The 17500-nt window shown below is 36.9% G+C and overlaps 1 protein-coding gene across 2 annotated transcripts in view; it reads left to right on the top strand.

Moving 5' to 3' along the window:
- The window catches only part of LOC136851289 (uncharacterized), a 750243-nt gene that overhangs the window by 578658 nt on the left and 154085 nt on the right, over positions 1-17500 (top strand). For both annotated transcript variants that reach the window (XM_067125276.1, XM_067125277.1), the window contains exon 3: positions 15870-17500. This exon is cut by the window's right edge and continues 1443 nt beyond it. In XM_067125276.1, the coding sequence (XP_066981377.1) occupies positions 15870-17500 (1631 nt within the window). The remainder of the gene's footprint in view (positions 1-15869) is intronic.

Here is a 17500-nt window from a genome sequence, read left to right as displayed (position 1 = left end):
TCATGCCTCTTTTTGTACTGGTTCTGTGCAAGCGCCGGACATTCGCTTGCTATGTGGTTTATTATTACGCTTTCTGCATATGAGTGAGATGTTATTTCCATCTATTGTTCTTTGGACATATCTGGTTCTTAGGGCCTGATCTTGTGCCGCTGTTAGCATTCCTTGTGTTTCCTTCTTGAGTTCTCCCCCCTCTGTAGTCATTGCTATGTTTCGTTGTTGGCCAGTTCTTTAGTCTGTCTCATGTACTGTGCGTGCATTGGTTTGCTGTGCTATTCTTCTGTTCTGTTTTTCATTTTCCTGTCTCTGTATGTTTCTGGGTCTTCGTTTACTTTTGTCAGTCCTTCTTCCTATGCACTCCTTAGCCACTCGTCTTCACTGGTTTTCAGGTATTGCCCCAGTGCCCTGCTCTCGATGTTGACGCAGTCCTCTATGCTTAGTAGACCTCTCCCTCCTTCCTTTCGTGCTATGTATAGTCTGTCTGTATTTGCTCTTTGGTGTACTGCTTTGTGTATTGTCATGTGTTTCCTAGTTTTCTGGTCTATGCTGCGGAGCTCAGTCTTCGTTCACTCCACTACTCCCGCGCTGTATCTGATTACTGGTACTGCCCATGTGTTTATGGCGTTTATTATTATTATTATTATTATTATTATTATTATTATTATTATTATTATTATTATTATTTTATTATTTGTCGATGTTGCTCTTTATTGGTTTATTCAATTTATCATCACTACCTTGAGACTGAAAATGTGATCATAATCTTATCCAGATGAACATTGGTCTTTGAACGCGTCTCAGGAATTGTCTTATTTGGGAGGGGTCAGAACCCCATTTCTGGTAGCATTTGGTTATGAGTTGCAGTTTCTAAACTTGTATTTTTTTTCACTGTTTGACAACGATCAGAAAGTTTAGGGCTTTTCTGTAGACAAGACGTATCCTTATCAGAATATGAGTAATCACAGCTTCCGTTCACCCACTTAGTTATTTTTTTCTCTTAGCTCTTAAGTAATGTATTTAAGTATGTCTCTCCAAACTACTGTAGTTCATCTCCTTGAGGCCAAATGGGCAAGTAGATACAAATTTCGTAAATAGGCAAATAGATACATGGGTCATAAGAAAATGGTGATACAAATCGTAATTAAAGGTATGGGAAGAACTCGGTGTAATTATTCCCCAGGTCTCATATGTCATTATGAAAACCTTTTAGATGTGTACGCAATTAACTAATAATTGTGGTAGGGAGAAAAGCGAAGGTATAGAAAGAACAGTGCTTCTTTTCGGTGTCAACAACATGCTATAGTGCATCATACAGCATGCTTGAGGGTTTATCTCTTCAGTATTCTTTGCGGCGTCAAGAAAAAGGAAAATAAAGTAGCATAAGCTTTCTGTCAGAACAAAGCGAAATCTTGTCTCTCGTTCGTCGTAGGGAGAAGAAGAAGAAAACACACCAGAAATGCATAAATATGGAATAACCTGAAAGAAATATGGAGAAACCTCAAATCCCCTCCACTTCTTTTGAGATCAATGCAGAAAACGAGACCATAAACTTTGCCTTTTTCGTCATGAAAAATGACCAAGCCTCGACGTTCTTTAGCCTTCCCATCCCACAACCGCACAATCCCTCCCCACCCCCTCAAGGCCTAACTCCTCACCCCTCCTTCCTCACCCAAGCATTCATACCCACCCATCCACCCAGTAGCCCTCCTTCCCACTATCTCTCCCTTCCCAACATTTCACATAACAAGATTTTTTCTTTTCTTTTTATTTTGTCTTTCTTACATCTTCTTCACACACTAAGGAGTTTGCGAACATAAATTTAGATGGTTTACCGAAAGTGATGTTTCATTTGAAGGATATTTAGTTGTCGAATTCAAATAAGAGAAAAATGTCTGACGTTTGTATTCCCATGATTTAATTTTGATTTTCCAGCGCTTTTACTAATGTCGCTCTCTCTCTCTCTCTCTCTCTCTCTCTCTCTCTCTTCTCTAATCTCTCTCTCTCTCTGCTCTATCTCTCTCTATATATATATTATATATATATATATATATATATTTATATATATATATATATATACATTTATATATATATATATATATATATATATATATAAATTTATATATACATTTATATATATACATATGTATATACTGTACATTTATATATATATATATATATATATATATATATATATATATTATTATATATATACATATATATATATATATATATATATATATATATATATATTATATATATATATATATTATATATATATATATATATATATATATATATATATATTTATATTTGTGTGTGTGTGTGTGTGTGTGTGTATGTGTATAACTGAATCACGAAAATATGGAACGTGATGAATATATAAATTAAGATAAAATCCACGAAGGAAAGGGAAACGCTGGATTGCTGCGAGGCCTTTCGAACGAACTTACTTTTATATTTCTTCAGTCTGCTAAGTAAAGGACGACAGACAGTCGAAAGGCCTCGCAGCACTCCAGTGCTTCCCTTCCAGTGCTATATATTCCTTCGTGTGTGAATGTTTGTATAAGTGAATGTTTTTATTTTTGTCCGCTATAGAAATCCGAACCGCTTGACAGGCCCAGACAAAATTTTGCACTCGGCCTCTATGTCACTCCAGAAAGGCTTTTAACTCAAAATCAAACCCCTACCCCATGACTGACACGCAAACACAGACAAAACAAATGGAATTTTCGTTTTTACATCGCCTTTTCCTTCAGTGTTACTGGGATAATTCTCATTTTTCTCCTGACGCTCCATCTTTTATTCCATGCGCTGTCAGACATATGGTTAACCTACAACAATAAATCTAAATCCCCTACAACATAATTTTTTTTTTATCAGAATTTACGTGAATTTTGATCATAATTTATAATAATTATTAATATAAGTATTAAGCATATAACTCACTGCTTGGCTGTATTCCTAAAATAAATAATTTTGGCTTTGTTACAAAACATATTTCATAGCTATAAAGCAATGAACCCAAACCAGTAGGTCCAAAGATTTTCTCCCTAAACAGATGCACATGCCAGTTGCCTTCCTCATTCGTGCATGCATAGTAGCTGCTAGCTCAACACGACGTGCAAGATGTATGATGACAGTTTATCCTTTTTCTTTATTAGTTCAGATTCGAATTTTCTAATTAATTCGATCGTTACTTTTCATTTTTACCTTTGGAATTCGTTATAGCGACTACTTCGTAGCGTCACGATGGCGTATATCGTTATAAATTCAGTTGAAATGAGGTTTATGGGGTGTTTTTGCAACAACACTTCACTTCATAAAACATTTTTATAGAATTTTGAGAAAGTTGTTGGATATGAATTTTAGTGAGCCAGGTGTCATTTGTGATGTTCCCAAGCTAGAAATTTACGCTAAATTTCCATTCCTTTTCAACAATGATTTCCGCAAAAAAGTTATAAAGATCATTAGCAAAGAATTTCCATTTGTAAATATTAAACTTACTCTGAAAAACCCTCTAACGCTCGGGTCTCCTGTCAGATCTAAGGATAGACTGTGCCCGTCTCTAACATCTAACATCATTTATAAATATACTTGTCTCAAGTGCGAGCTGGGAACCTACGTTGGATGTACAAGAAGGCTACTGAAAGTCCGTGTCTGTAGTCATCAGGGCTTCAGTTATAGGACGGGATGCAGATTTTCTAGGCCTGAATTGTCAAATATAAGAAATCACTCTGCAGTCTGCAAAACGCAGATTGATATGAGAAACTTTGAAATAATAGCCTCAGCCAAACACGAGGACGAGCTTACGGCTTTAGAGTCAATTTTCATTAAAGCACTCGTTCCCTCGTTAAATGCCCAGACGTCTTCCACACCTTTTTTTATTTTGTAATTTCTCTGCTGTTCTGTTTACTTTCAACTAGTTCTACCTTTTTATGTTTAGTCACTTTTTAACCATGCACTGGTTAGGTTTGTTTTAAGATATTTTAAGAAATGTATTTTTATTTTATTTTTTTTTTAAATTGTATCTTTATAATTTTATGTAGTGACGTCCCTTTTTTTATTAAATAAAGTCATATGTGTCTTTGCAGCCTTGAAAATGCAAGGGATTATTGCGAAGCATCGTCGGCCACAATAAAAGGTGTTGATTGTTCGTGTTCCTCCCCATCTGCCCTTGGTCTCCGTATATTAGGCTTCTGCCTCCATCATCATTATATATAGCCACACACACACATATATATAAATATATATATATATATATATATATATATATATATATATATATATATATATATATATATATATATATATATATAAATTGAATGTGTATATATATTAGTTTGGATTCTATAGAAATCCGAACTGCTTGACAGATCCATATAAAATTTTCCTCTCGGCCTCTGTCACTCCAGAAAGGATTATTATAACCAAAATCAGACCCCTACCCCGTGCCAAACATACAAACACGGACAAAACAAATGAAATTTTCGTTTTTACGTCACCTTTTCCTTAGTGCTTTTTGAGTTAATTCTCGTTTTTCACTTGACGCTCCACCTTTTTCTCCAGGTGCTGTCAGACGTATGATTTCATTAAACTCCTCCCACTGCAAACCCAGTTTAGTACATCCAAAAAAATAAACAGATGTGTTTGATTGTGATAGAATTACTTTTATTCAGTCATAAAGCAATGTAATTCAAAATGTGACTTCTACTACCACACCAGTCAGACCTTACAGTTCTCGCCACGGAAAAAATAGTAACAGACCAAATGTTTCTGTGACAGGCTTACCCCCTCAATAAAATATTACTCCCGTCGAAATCACCGCATTTTTTTCAGTGCTTCTCTTATGCCAAACTTATCTTAATTAAACACTGCCAATAAAATACAAATTCTTAAGCACCTTGAGGTATTAACATCCTCATAACTAGAACGAATCTCCTTCGATTTATTGTGCAGTGAATTTCACGTAATTTATAAAGGGTCCGTCTGCTGTTGAAATGGAGACAGACTTCCCCACCTTCCCCCTCCCCCCCCCCCCCCGCCCCACACACAAATACACAGACACCCGAGCACGAATCTAGAAGTATAAGATCTTTGATTTATTGTCTTTGTTCAGTGATGTTGTTTATTCTTTTCCAATAGGGGAACGTAACTTCCTTTCTCCCGTTATCTTGCCCTCACCCCTCCCCTCCCCCTTCCAGTTCCCCTCCCCTTCCCTCTTCCCTTCTTTTTCCCTCCCCCTTCCCTCCCCCTACCCCTATCCCTTCCTGCACCTTTCCCCTCCCCTATCCCTTCATCAGTTCCTCGTTGAGCGAGTCGGTATAGTTGTCGTCTAGCACTCCCTAGGCCCGAGTTCGAGTCTCCAGCCGGCTAATGAAGAATTAGAGGAATTTATTTCTGGTGATAGAAATTCATTTTTCGATATAATGTGGTTCGGATTCCACAATAAGCTGTAGGTCCCGTTGCTAGATAACCAATTGGTTCTTAGCCACGTAAAATAAGTCTAATCCTTTAGGCCAGCCATAGGAGAGCTGTTAATCAGCTCAGTGGTCTGGTTAAACTAATATATACCTAACTTTTTCCCTCCCATTCACCCTTCCATCCCCATCCTCCCTCCACCTTCCCCTCGCTTCCTTACATCTTTCCTCCCTCCCCTCCCCTCCGCTCCCCCATTACCCTCCTCCTCTATCTTCACTTCTTTCCCCTTTCCCCCTCCTTCTATCCAATTTCCTCCCCCTCCCCTCCTGCCCCCGTCTGCCCATAGACTGTTATTCAGAGTTTTTCCAGGCAGCGCCGGGTTGGTCAGCTAGTATACACGCACATATATATATATGCATATGCATATATATACATATACTATGTATGTATGTATGTATGTAGAGTGTATATGTAAATCATGTTATAGAACTTATATAGATACAATTATCGGTCACAGCTAAATCAAGTAATTCAGAATTTATTCATATGGATGGTACAATTAAAATGTTTGATATTTCATATATGGTTTCGTATACAGTGTGTCGGGCCTAACATATTCCCGAACAGTCTAAAGTGAAAACTTACTCCCTCAACGATTGTGATTAGAATAAAGAGATTATAATCCTTTCACAGCTGTTTCCCCCTTGAGCCTTGTTCCTTTTGTAAGTGAAAAAATGAGCGTGGAAAAGACTAAAGAAGGTTAGACAGGCCGTGTCTTCTAGAATTTCTTAATATATCTGGCGAAAGATCAGTGGGAAAACAAACTAATTGGTCTTCCTGGAACGAATCCTTTTTCGGGACACAAGAGAGCACTCGAGGGGAAATTCTTTTGTTAGAATGGGAGACAAAGGTAAACTTGCGGCAGCGCCATATTGGAAAGAGGATAACATGGCTCTCCTTTGTACCATTAGAAGGTGACGAAGGTCTCTCTCTCTCTCTCTCTCTCTCTCTCTCTCTCAAATGGAACAGCAACAGAAGAATATATGCAACATCCGAAACAATGTACTGTATACCAAGAAGATTGCTGACAATTGTCATTTATAACGTGAATATAGATTTCAACGCCATCAAAATGATTTTCACTAAGAACAACATGCAAACACATTCAGAAGTACAAAAGTACATTCATATAACCCAGAGTCTTCTGGTGACCAAATTTAAGCATCGTTGGGCCTGACTGAGGTTGAAAGACCGACTCGATTGCATTATGTATACATTGTCTCGCGGTCGACCGATAACGCCATGGCCTAGTGGTGTCCTTTCTGTCATTAGATCATCTTCTCTCTCCCACTTTCGTATTCGTCTGTCTATCAATCGTAGGGGATCTGAGGATCGGCGGGTCATGTTTATGACTGACTCTAGGCTCTTACACCCTATAACATTAAATAATGAAAAAAATTATATTTATGGGGATTCCTTCAGTGTAATTAGTACAGTAGGCGTAAAGAAAGACTAAAATAAAATAATTATAGTTACAACAACTTAACTTTAACAACGATGATCAGAAAATGTATCCATAGACTGTATAAGGATGGTATTAAGGTCGACGGTCTACGATGAAGGCGGAGTTTGAAGTCCGATGGTTGGATATCCACAGCGGAATATAAAAGGGACATTCGCAGGAGATATACGGGGATACCCATCCACTGAAAAATTCCACGTCGACTAACAATCGCAGAACACGAAGCAGGTGATCGCCTGGAGACTAGAAGCTCGCTATCCACACTTGTAGACCAGTTCAGACAATCTCCTAGATGTTCGTCAAGGCTCGCCGGGGTGAAAAGCAATACGTACGTATCCAAAAAGAAATAACGCATTCAGTGGGCATTACCGAACTACCCAATGTGCTGGCCAGCAATCTCAAGACTACGAAACTTCTTCCAAGACTTTCCTGAAGTCGTACTCATCTTCAAGAGCAATTCCAAACAACATCCAAATAAAGACCATATAACAGGTCCACCAAAGAAAGACCATACAACAGGTCCACCAAAGAAAGACCATACAACAAGTCCACCAAAGAAAGACCATGCAACAGGTCCACTAAAGAAAGACCATACAACAGGTCCACCAAAGAAAGACCATCCAACAGGTCCATCAAAGAAACACCATCCAGAGGGTCCACCAAAGAAAGACTATATAACAGGTCCACCAAAGAAAGACCATACAACAGGTCTACCAAAGAAAGACCATATAACAGGTCCACCAAAGAAAGACCATACAACAGGTCTACCAAAGAAAGACCATATAACAGGTCTACAAAGGAAGACCATATAACAGGTCCACCAAAGAAACACCATACAACAGGTCCACCAAAGAAACACCATCCAACAGGTCCACCAAAGAAACACCATCCAACAGATCCACCAAAGAAAAGACCATATATCAGGTCCACCAAAGAAAGACCATATAACAGGTCCACCAAAGAAAGACCATATAACAGGTCCACCAAAGAAAGACCATATAACAGGTCCACCAAAGAAAGACCATATAACAGGTCCACCAAAGAAAGACCATATAACAGGTCCACCAAAGAAAGACCATATAACAGGTCCACCAAAGAAAGACCATACAACAGGTCCACCAAAGAAAGACCGTACAACAGGTCCAACAAAGAAAGACCATCCAACAGGTCCACCAAAGAAAGACCATCCAACAGGTCCACCAAAGAAAGACCATACAACAGGTCCACCAAATGAAAGGGCATGTTCCTCCTCGCAGTCCAGACAACAGGAGAGAGAGAGAGAGAGAGAGAGAGAGAGAGAGAGAGAGAGAGAGAGAGAGCGAGAGAGTCGTGTCCAAAGCTTTTCTATTCCCCGCGGGATCAGGGTTACACCACCCGACCTCACCTTTCGTAATGGGAGAAACAATGTAAACAACGGTCCTTCAGCCATACAATTGCTATTCGAACAACTCATTTGCTTCTCCAGTACAATAACTTTACAGTAATATAAAGGTAAACACATTACATTTATTAACAGTTTCAAACTCTAATGTAAACAAAATTATAATTGTTTTCAGTAAAAGTTTACAATTAATTTCAGTACAATTATCAAAGCAAAGTTAGGAAAAGGGCGAATGAGAGTGAGAACGAAAATTATATAAGCTAATAATATACCATTTGCCACCGTACAAAAGTACATGTATATAAGCAAACAAGAAAAATACAGAAATGATCCACTACTACCTAATACTTGATTTATACATATTTAATAATAATAATAATAATAATAATAAGAATAATAATAATAATTCCTCTATTCCACTGCCAAGTTACAGCAGGTATTAAATTTTACTTGTGGGAATTACAAAGGAAATATACATAAAATGCCTACATAGTATGGCAATTACATACCCAGAAAAACAGGACAGTTAACAATCGTAATAACAGGCATGCAAGCGAAAAGCCACAATCTCTCTCTCTCTCTCTCTCTCTCTCTCTCTCTCTCTCTCTCTCTCTCTCTCTCTCTCTATAAGCAACCGTTTGTTGCCTCCGTTACATGGTAGGAAACAGAAAGAGATGACAGACACTGTAGAGCAAAAACAGAATGAGAGTGAGAATACTGCAAATGGAAGAGACGACAAGATAAGAGTCAAAGAGAAAAACAGAGGAAATCGAATGGAGAGGAGCAGTAGCAGCATTAGTAGCAGTAGGAGCAATAGTGTGAAAGGGGCCATCTAATGGAATTTTTTCCGGAATTACCCAAATTCCAGACATTGTTTGCGGTGAGTGTCCCTGGTAATATCTCGGGGCATCTGTCCTCGGGAGAAATGTGAGAGAGAAACAGCTCTCTCTCTCTCTCTCTCTCTCTCTCTCTCTCTCTCTCTCTCTCTCACACACACACATGGACACAGTTTTCAGTCGATCTTATTAATTGAACGAAGTATTTTCCTGAAATGTACAACTTCACATGGTGTGAAAACCAATTCGGTAAAATTCCTTTGTCTTCACACAGACGTAAACAGGTAGATTCATTTCCTTTTTTATGACACTATTTACATGTGAAATATTTAATCCTTTGTAAACATTCCTGCGAGCTCTCAGCTGGTGAAATCGAAACAACAAAGACAGAAAGATTTCTCTCCTTTTATTAGGTTGATTGATTAATTTTTCAATACTTTCTATTTCAAGAATATGATCCAGCAAGGTGACCCAGGTTCGACCCGTAGACGAAGAAGGACAGATGGTTTCCCTGCCTTGAATAAATAAATAAGTAAATACGCGTATGCACACACACACACACACATACATATATATATATATATATATATATATATATATATATATATATATATATATATATATATATATATATATATATATATATATATATATATTGTATATATATGTATATATGTGTGTGTGTATCTGTGTGTATGACCGCTTCTAGGACAAAATATGCAAATGATAATTATGGTGATGCAGGTTTCCTTTCCCAAGTGATAATAACATAATAAAAGCTGCTTGCAATGCCTTGTGACATTCCTTAATGCATTAGAGGCAGCCGTGTTAAAAAATGCGACAGAAATATCATAAGAGACAAGCAGCACACCTCTCAAACATTATCTCTCTCTCTCTCTCTCTCTCTCTCTCCCTGTACACACACACACACACACACACACACACACATCTTTATTGCTATTGCAATGATTCGTTCTATTCATCCTTCTGGATAATTTGCATTTCCATGAAATGTTGTGTTGGTGACGAGTTCTCATTTTCTTACGGTGTAAAATCTACGCCCTCGCTTTGCAATACCCGTTGTAAAATGTTGGTGCCATACAAAAAAAATCAGGTGATAAGATATATCGTAATTCGTTGTTTTGGAAAAGGAGGAAAAGCATGCTAACATTTCATTATGTATATTTTGTAAATATATGCAATATATATATATATATATATATATATATATATATATATATATATATATATATATATATATATATATACATACATACATATATAGAGATACATAAACACAAGTATATGTATTATGTGTATATATATATATATATAAGAAGTATAGTCATTAAACATTAAACATGATAATAAAGCGGAGGTTAAAGTCGGTTGGGCGTAATTAGCTCTGAATTACAAGACATAATATTTGCATTTGCGCTTGTTATTTTGTGAGTGTTTACTCGTGTTCCATAGAAGTGGTCGTGGATGTTCTTTTTTTCTGTAGTTGTTAGAGAAACTTATTGTGTAATAAACGTTCGAAATATTGCATAATGTAAAGCAGTTAACAATATACATAGAGTTATTCAGTAATATTAATTCGTATTGTGCTGATTTCTCTTATTATCACCCTCCCTATTTCAATTTGATTTTTATTTTTTTTGTCAAAAAATTGTCAAGGACAAATTTTTGTTTTAAGTTGTTTTGTATAAAAAATTTGTGAATATCCTGCAGAAAAGGGTTGATAATGTTTCACTGTACGTGACCGTCTATAGAAAAGGAAGTGAAGCAAGTCAGAAAAATCAAGAGTTTTCGAAAATTTAGTATTGAATTGATGTCTGTGAAACAACATTCCTTTTCCTCTACTACCCAGGATAACAGTCTTTGACAGAACTCGAACATCTTTTATTAAACTGAGAGAGAGAGAGAGAGAGAGAGAGAGAGAGAGAGAGAGAGAGAGAGAGAGAGAGAGATTCAAGCAAAGGAAGATTATAGGGTAAGTGACGAAACTTTTACGCAGCCCCGAAATAAAAGTCTATATGGCCCTGTTTGGGTCGTTACCTCTCTTCCGGCTTCGTTATCCCTCACCACTCAACCCCCAGGCCTCACCCTGCACCCCTCACCCCTCACCCATCTATATCCTTACTTCGCCCATCTTAGAGTCGTTACCTTTACTCTTTTAAGCAATTTTAAGGGCATAAAGTCTCTTGCCAACAAATTATGCAAACAAGGGTTAGATTAACGCTCATTTATATACAGATACGAGCTCTAATGCTTGCTTGAAGGTTTCCTTTGGCCCTTAGCGGACGCGTGAAGAAGCCGAGTTAAATGATTTCGAAGTCCTACTTGAGGGCCAGTTGGGCATTAAGAACTCGAAACTCACATGTGAAACTTTACCAAGAGGATAGACGTACGGAAAGATGGACATGCAAGCTTAGAAAGGAGAGGAAACCGTATTTGTGGCAACTGCAATAAAACTGACGTAAACAAAATTTAACAAAGAAAATAAATTGGGTGAATTTGTTGTCACAGAACAGATTATTTTGCTAATCTCAAGCTTTCCGTGGGAGCACACTATATGGAATTCTTATCTGGGGTTCACAATATTGTCGTGTTCATCCTAGATTATTGTAGGGAAAGGGAAAACGCTTGGAAGAATAGCTTACGGAGAAAGGGAGTTTTTGTTTGAAACCTGATTTCCTTGGTATCAAACGCACGATTCTGTCTGCACCTTTCTTTTAAGCTTGTGTGACACACTTTCATTTATGCCATTGGCGATCTCAGTGAAGGTCAAAAGAATAATGGAAGAATTCACGGAGCTTGCATATTTAACGAACTATTCACGCTTTATCAAAAGGGATTGCAGAAGCCACACTGGAAAAGCTGAAAAATACAAACAGAAAGGATGTCTATGAAACAATTGCATTTAGGTCGACCAGTTAGCATTTTCCTAACAGTTGTAAGTGAATTATTTTTAATCTCACTTCAAAGAAAAAGCTTAGGGATCGTATATGTACCTCGCTTTTTCATTTGGAAGTTTATTGTTTCTTACACACGTGTGTAATATAATATATATATATATATATATATATATATATATATATATATATATATATATATATATATATATATATATATATATATAATATATATGGTAGGTTACAATGCCCTCTTCTATCTCGAATTCTTCGCTCTTCTTTGAATACGCTTGTCACTTCAAAGCCTTGAGCCAAGTGCAAGGCTTTGTAGTAACAAGCGTATCCAAAAAAGGGCGAAGAATTCGAGAAGTTAAGAGAGCATTGTGACTATTACAATTACATATGTATCTGGTCAATAGTGACCAGTAGATTCTACGCGCGCACACATACATACATACATACATACATACATACATACATACATACATACATACATACATACATACATACATATACTTTTACGACATAGTTTTTCTCTGGGACAATTTTCGTTAAAAGGAATTGCTTGAATGAGTGGCATCAATAAGTCTATTGTAGGAATCTTCATAACGTCGGGGTTTTTTGCGATTCTCCTGCGTCAGTCTTATATGAAATTTATAAGTGCAGGTGTGAGCGAACTTTGTCATACTTAATAATTTTATATGAGTTCTCTCACACACGCACTTATATAATTTCATGCACAACTATTTTTTGTAATTAGAATGTTCCCTCCACATATGTAAGTTAGACCTAAAGCTTTCGATCCCAAAAATGGTTCATCCCCTTAATCCCACGACCAGTCACTGTTTAGGTCTAGTTTTCCATCCGCATGGAGAGACAGAATTATTGTAAATCGAAATTGTAAGCTTCCTTACTGGCGATCTCCGACTAGCCAGTACTTGCTACTATGGTTCTTTCTCTCCTGATGACGGGTACCTTAGGGTTCAAAGAGGTTTGCAACCTCGCCTGTTAACCCTTTCCTTTCACTCATACCATTTCACTGGCACGACCATAGATCACAATAAAGATAATCATGTTCATATCTTAAATTTACCTAGTCATCAAAAATTAACTTATGGGCTGCTCTATAAGCAAGAGCCCGTGCTGGCATAAAACCAGCTCAATCAAAAACAAAAACAAATTGTAAGCCAGTAGTCACTTGAAAATGCCATAGTGTGGTGAAACAACTGTTGTGACTTAAAGCAATCAGTGAGAGAAGTATGGGTATTCTTCACCGAAGATTGACGCTTGAGAATCGGAAAAAACTCCGACGTTATGAAGATTCCTGCGAAGAACTTACTGATGCCACTAAAGCAATCGTTTTTAACGAATATATTTATATATATATATATATATATATATATATATATATATATATATATATATATTGTATATATATATATATATATATATATATATATATATATATGTGTATATGTATATATATATATGTATGTATAATAATTAAACATATACAGTATATACTGTATATTATATACATATATACTGTATATGTATAATTATATATACATACATGTATTATATATATATATATATATATATATATATATATATATATATATATATATATATATATATACATATATATATATATATATATATATATATATATATATATATATATATATATATATATATATATATATATATATATATATATATATATATATTTTTTTTTTTTTTTTTTGAAAGCAATTGCTTTAGTGGTATCAGTAAGCTTCTTGCAGGAATCTTCATAACGTGGGAGTTTTTTCCGATTTTCATGCGTCAATCTTCGTTGAAGGTGACTCCAGAGACAATACAAAGCAGTGGATGATGGAGGAAGTCAGTGTGCAGAAATTTCCACAAGGTTAGCCGCCTCGAACTCCTTCCACTCACTGCACCATTCACCTCTTATCTCGTGTACGTTCGTTTTCCTGGATATGGAGTCCCATCATTCCCAAATATTTTTACTACTATCTTACATAATTTTCACCAACGTATCAGCCACCCATTTGTCCACATAAACTAACCATTCAGAAACACTTTCACACGTCCTTTCACCTATGCTGGCTGTTAATAGTTCGTTACTGCGGTTTCACTAATCCTCCTATCTTCAGTGGGACATATATATCAACGTTTCACGTTCTTTTAGTTTCTCTTATGCCATATATATTATACAGACAATTCATGTCAGTGTTCTCAACCGTTTTTCCCCTCATTAGCATTTAACATGCACATTCCACTTCTGTAAAGGAGAGTTTGTGAAAATAAAATCCGTTGATACTTATCAACATTGGCTTTGATAATCACCTCAGTTCCCTTCCAGATCTATTGCACAAAATGAGCTTTTTTCCGTGCTTCTCTCATCAGATACATTTACAGAAATTTTTCCTTTTAATTTTCACTGCAACTAAATAATACTTACAGATATCTCCAGCCACCTTTTCTCACCCCAGTTTTTATCAGTTTGCTCTCCAGTGAACTCTGTACTAATTTACGATCTAAAAAAAATGTTGCATCGCTACTCAATATTTACCACCAGTCGTGTCTCTTCCCCCTCTGCTACCCACCTTTATATTTATATCACCCAGCTGAACTAACGATTCATTTTTCATACCTAGCCGAGCACAGATTCAGGCTCGCCTACATATGCTCTCCTTTACTCTTCATTACTTTTTATTCCGGGGCCCTGTGTGTACTGTAGGTGAGTTTGCGTATATATTTATAAATAAACAAAAAGATGCACCAAAAAGGCAACAGTGAGTTACATAGTTTTAAAGTACGACGGTGCCATTATTTCCTCGCACAGTGAGGAATATAAGGTTTTATTTACTTCAAGTATTTCCAAATGCAGAGCCCAAATTCACCGTTCATATGACGCCTGAAGGATATTTCGCCCATAATTTATTCAAAAACAAAGGTAGTCACATTAAATGATGTGTGAAACGGCGACCAAATTTATTTTTGAAGCGATTATTTCCTTCCATAAAAATGAAACATGAAAATCCCCAAAAATAATTACGGGCACATTTACCGAGACAGAGGCATGAAATTTTAACGATTAATTCTTTATACGTTCACGTAAAATACAAATGATATTTTAGCATTGTTTGCCACATAGTACTGCGAAATGTTCACGGGAAAATTCATTTCGGAAACTCTGCCACATTAGTGAACGTCATTCGAAAAATACTCATTGAGGATTCATGGATGTTGTTCGAGAGAATGACGGGCTACAAAAAATTAAATTATGTAAACATTTCCATTGGCTGATCTTGATGTTCGGACTCTGCTCGAAATTATCTGAAAGAGCAGAATTTTGTTGAGATATGACGGGGCTTGAGCCTATACCCCAAGCCTGCATTCCATAGAGACCTAGTTTGACTATTTTTTTTATTTTATTTTTTTTTTTTTTAAAAACCTACCAACACAACAGAAAAATATGAGTTATTTAGGCTCTTCTCTTATATTAAATTAGTTTAATAAATATTCTGTGTTGTTATAATGGGCATTTTTGTCTTTTGGACACTGACGTTGATGTACAGTTAAGTATGAAATTTTAAGAATTTTAGCGACCCTTAGCTTCATTTCAACGAAGAGTTATCAAGTTTTTTTTCACTATCTTTAAACACGTATAATACATTGAGAGTTTTAGTTTATTTACTCTTATTGTCATTTTAACATCTGCATTTTAATGTGCCTTTCAACTGTTATTTTTTTTGGTATTGGGTTTAATAGAATTATTCTTTTCCTTTCAGGTGCTGTAATGGGAGAAGTTAGATCCCGTTCGTCACCTATAGTACTCACCCACGCTCCCTTGGATCCTGTAGGACTCCTGACATCTACGCCGATGATTCCTACGCATCCTAGGATACCCCGGACAGCTCCTGACCCTCCAGGGGAACCTGCAGAAGGTTGGAAAAAGAAAAAACTCCGTGTTTCAACAGGAGGATTACTTACAGACAGCACTACAGAGGCAGAAAAGGGCACGTCAGGGGGAAAACGGCCTCCTGGTGAGACGAGGTCATATCTCTGGGAAAAATCTCATGACAGTGTAACTCCAGCGGAGGGAGATGGAGATGAAGATGTGGAGGGTGATGCTCATAAAAACACACTCGAAAGCCTGACGCATTCACTTGAAACCATAGAAACACATGTTCCCACCACAGTACCTTTTGTTTATCTTCCACAAGCTTCCTTACCTACCATTAGACCGACTGATGGTATCCAGTACACGCCAAGAGCAGAAGTGTCTCCGGTTACGCCTGGCACTCTGTCAACGCCAGCAAATTCAATGGTGACTCCATTAACGCCCTGGATAGCAGGAACCCCGAAAACATACTGGTCGGAGTCTTCCCCGGTCACACCATGGCCACCAGCAACACCTGTAACCCAACGTAGACCACAGCTTTCTCTAAATATTGCAACAACAGCGACGAGTGTAACAAATAGTTTTCAGTCTTCGTCAGCAGTTAGATCAAAGACTGTCTCCTTTACAGTTCCAGTTAGAGCTGACGAAAAATATCTAGATCACCCAACTTTAACAACAACAACTCATTCTGTTCCACCACGCGGTAAACTGTCATTACCAAACCCTCACGTTCATATAAAGCCAACTAGCCCCTCTACTTCTGTTGTTTTAAAAGATAAAAGTAAGTCGTTAAGAAAAGAGACACCATCAAGACTAGAGGCTCCAAATTTCAGGAATGTTAGTTCTTCGCTTCCCCAGGACCTTATATACTATGGAAGAAAAATCACCGGTTCACAAGACCAAAGCCCTTTAGAAGATATTAGCAGAGACATAAATCGGCAAGTTGCACGTATGTGGGGTGGAGGTGATAATGAACAGTTATCAGCTTTGGAAGAAGGTCTTTATAGAGACACTGCATCATGGCCATGGTTAACAGGAAGGAGGATGAGAAGAAAGCTTTCGTCGGAGAGAAAATCTGTACCAATTGTTGAAAGATCATCACCTGTACAAAGTACCAAAGCAACAAAGACTGTAGTTATGGAACCTAGACAAGTAGAGTTTACTCGAGATAATTTCACCACTAATGCCAGTAACTTAGAGAGTTCAAAATCAAGTGGGTCAAAACTGAGCAAAAGCACGATGTTGCAAAAAATGAAATATGGTAAAAAGTATCAAAACACAACCATTCCTGAATTGGGATATGTTATGTTAATGAAGTCAGTACCAGAAAACTTAAAAACAGAAAATAGGCATATGGGAAAAGCAGTTAAGGCTCAGGTTGATTTCAAAACCACAAAAACTGGAGACTACGGTGGTTTTAGTGTCACTAAAACTGAAGAGATTAAACCTGCTGATAAAATAACATCATCAGAAAGTAAACCTGTTGCTGGGACATCAGATGCTAGCCCACATGATAAA

Source organism: Macrobrachium rosenbergii, chromosome 23 (genome assembly GCF_040412425.1).
Source record: "Macrobrachium rosenbergii isolate ZJJX-2024 chromosome 23, ASM4041242v1, whole genome shotgun sequence".
Classification (NCBI taxonomy): domain Eukaryota; kingdom Metazoa; phylum Arthropoda; class Malacostraca; order Decapoda; family Palaemonidae; genus Macrobrachium; species Macrobrachium rosenbergii.
This window is presented reverse-complemented; position numbering and strand designations above follow the sequence as displayed.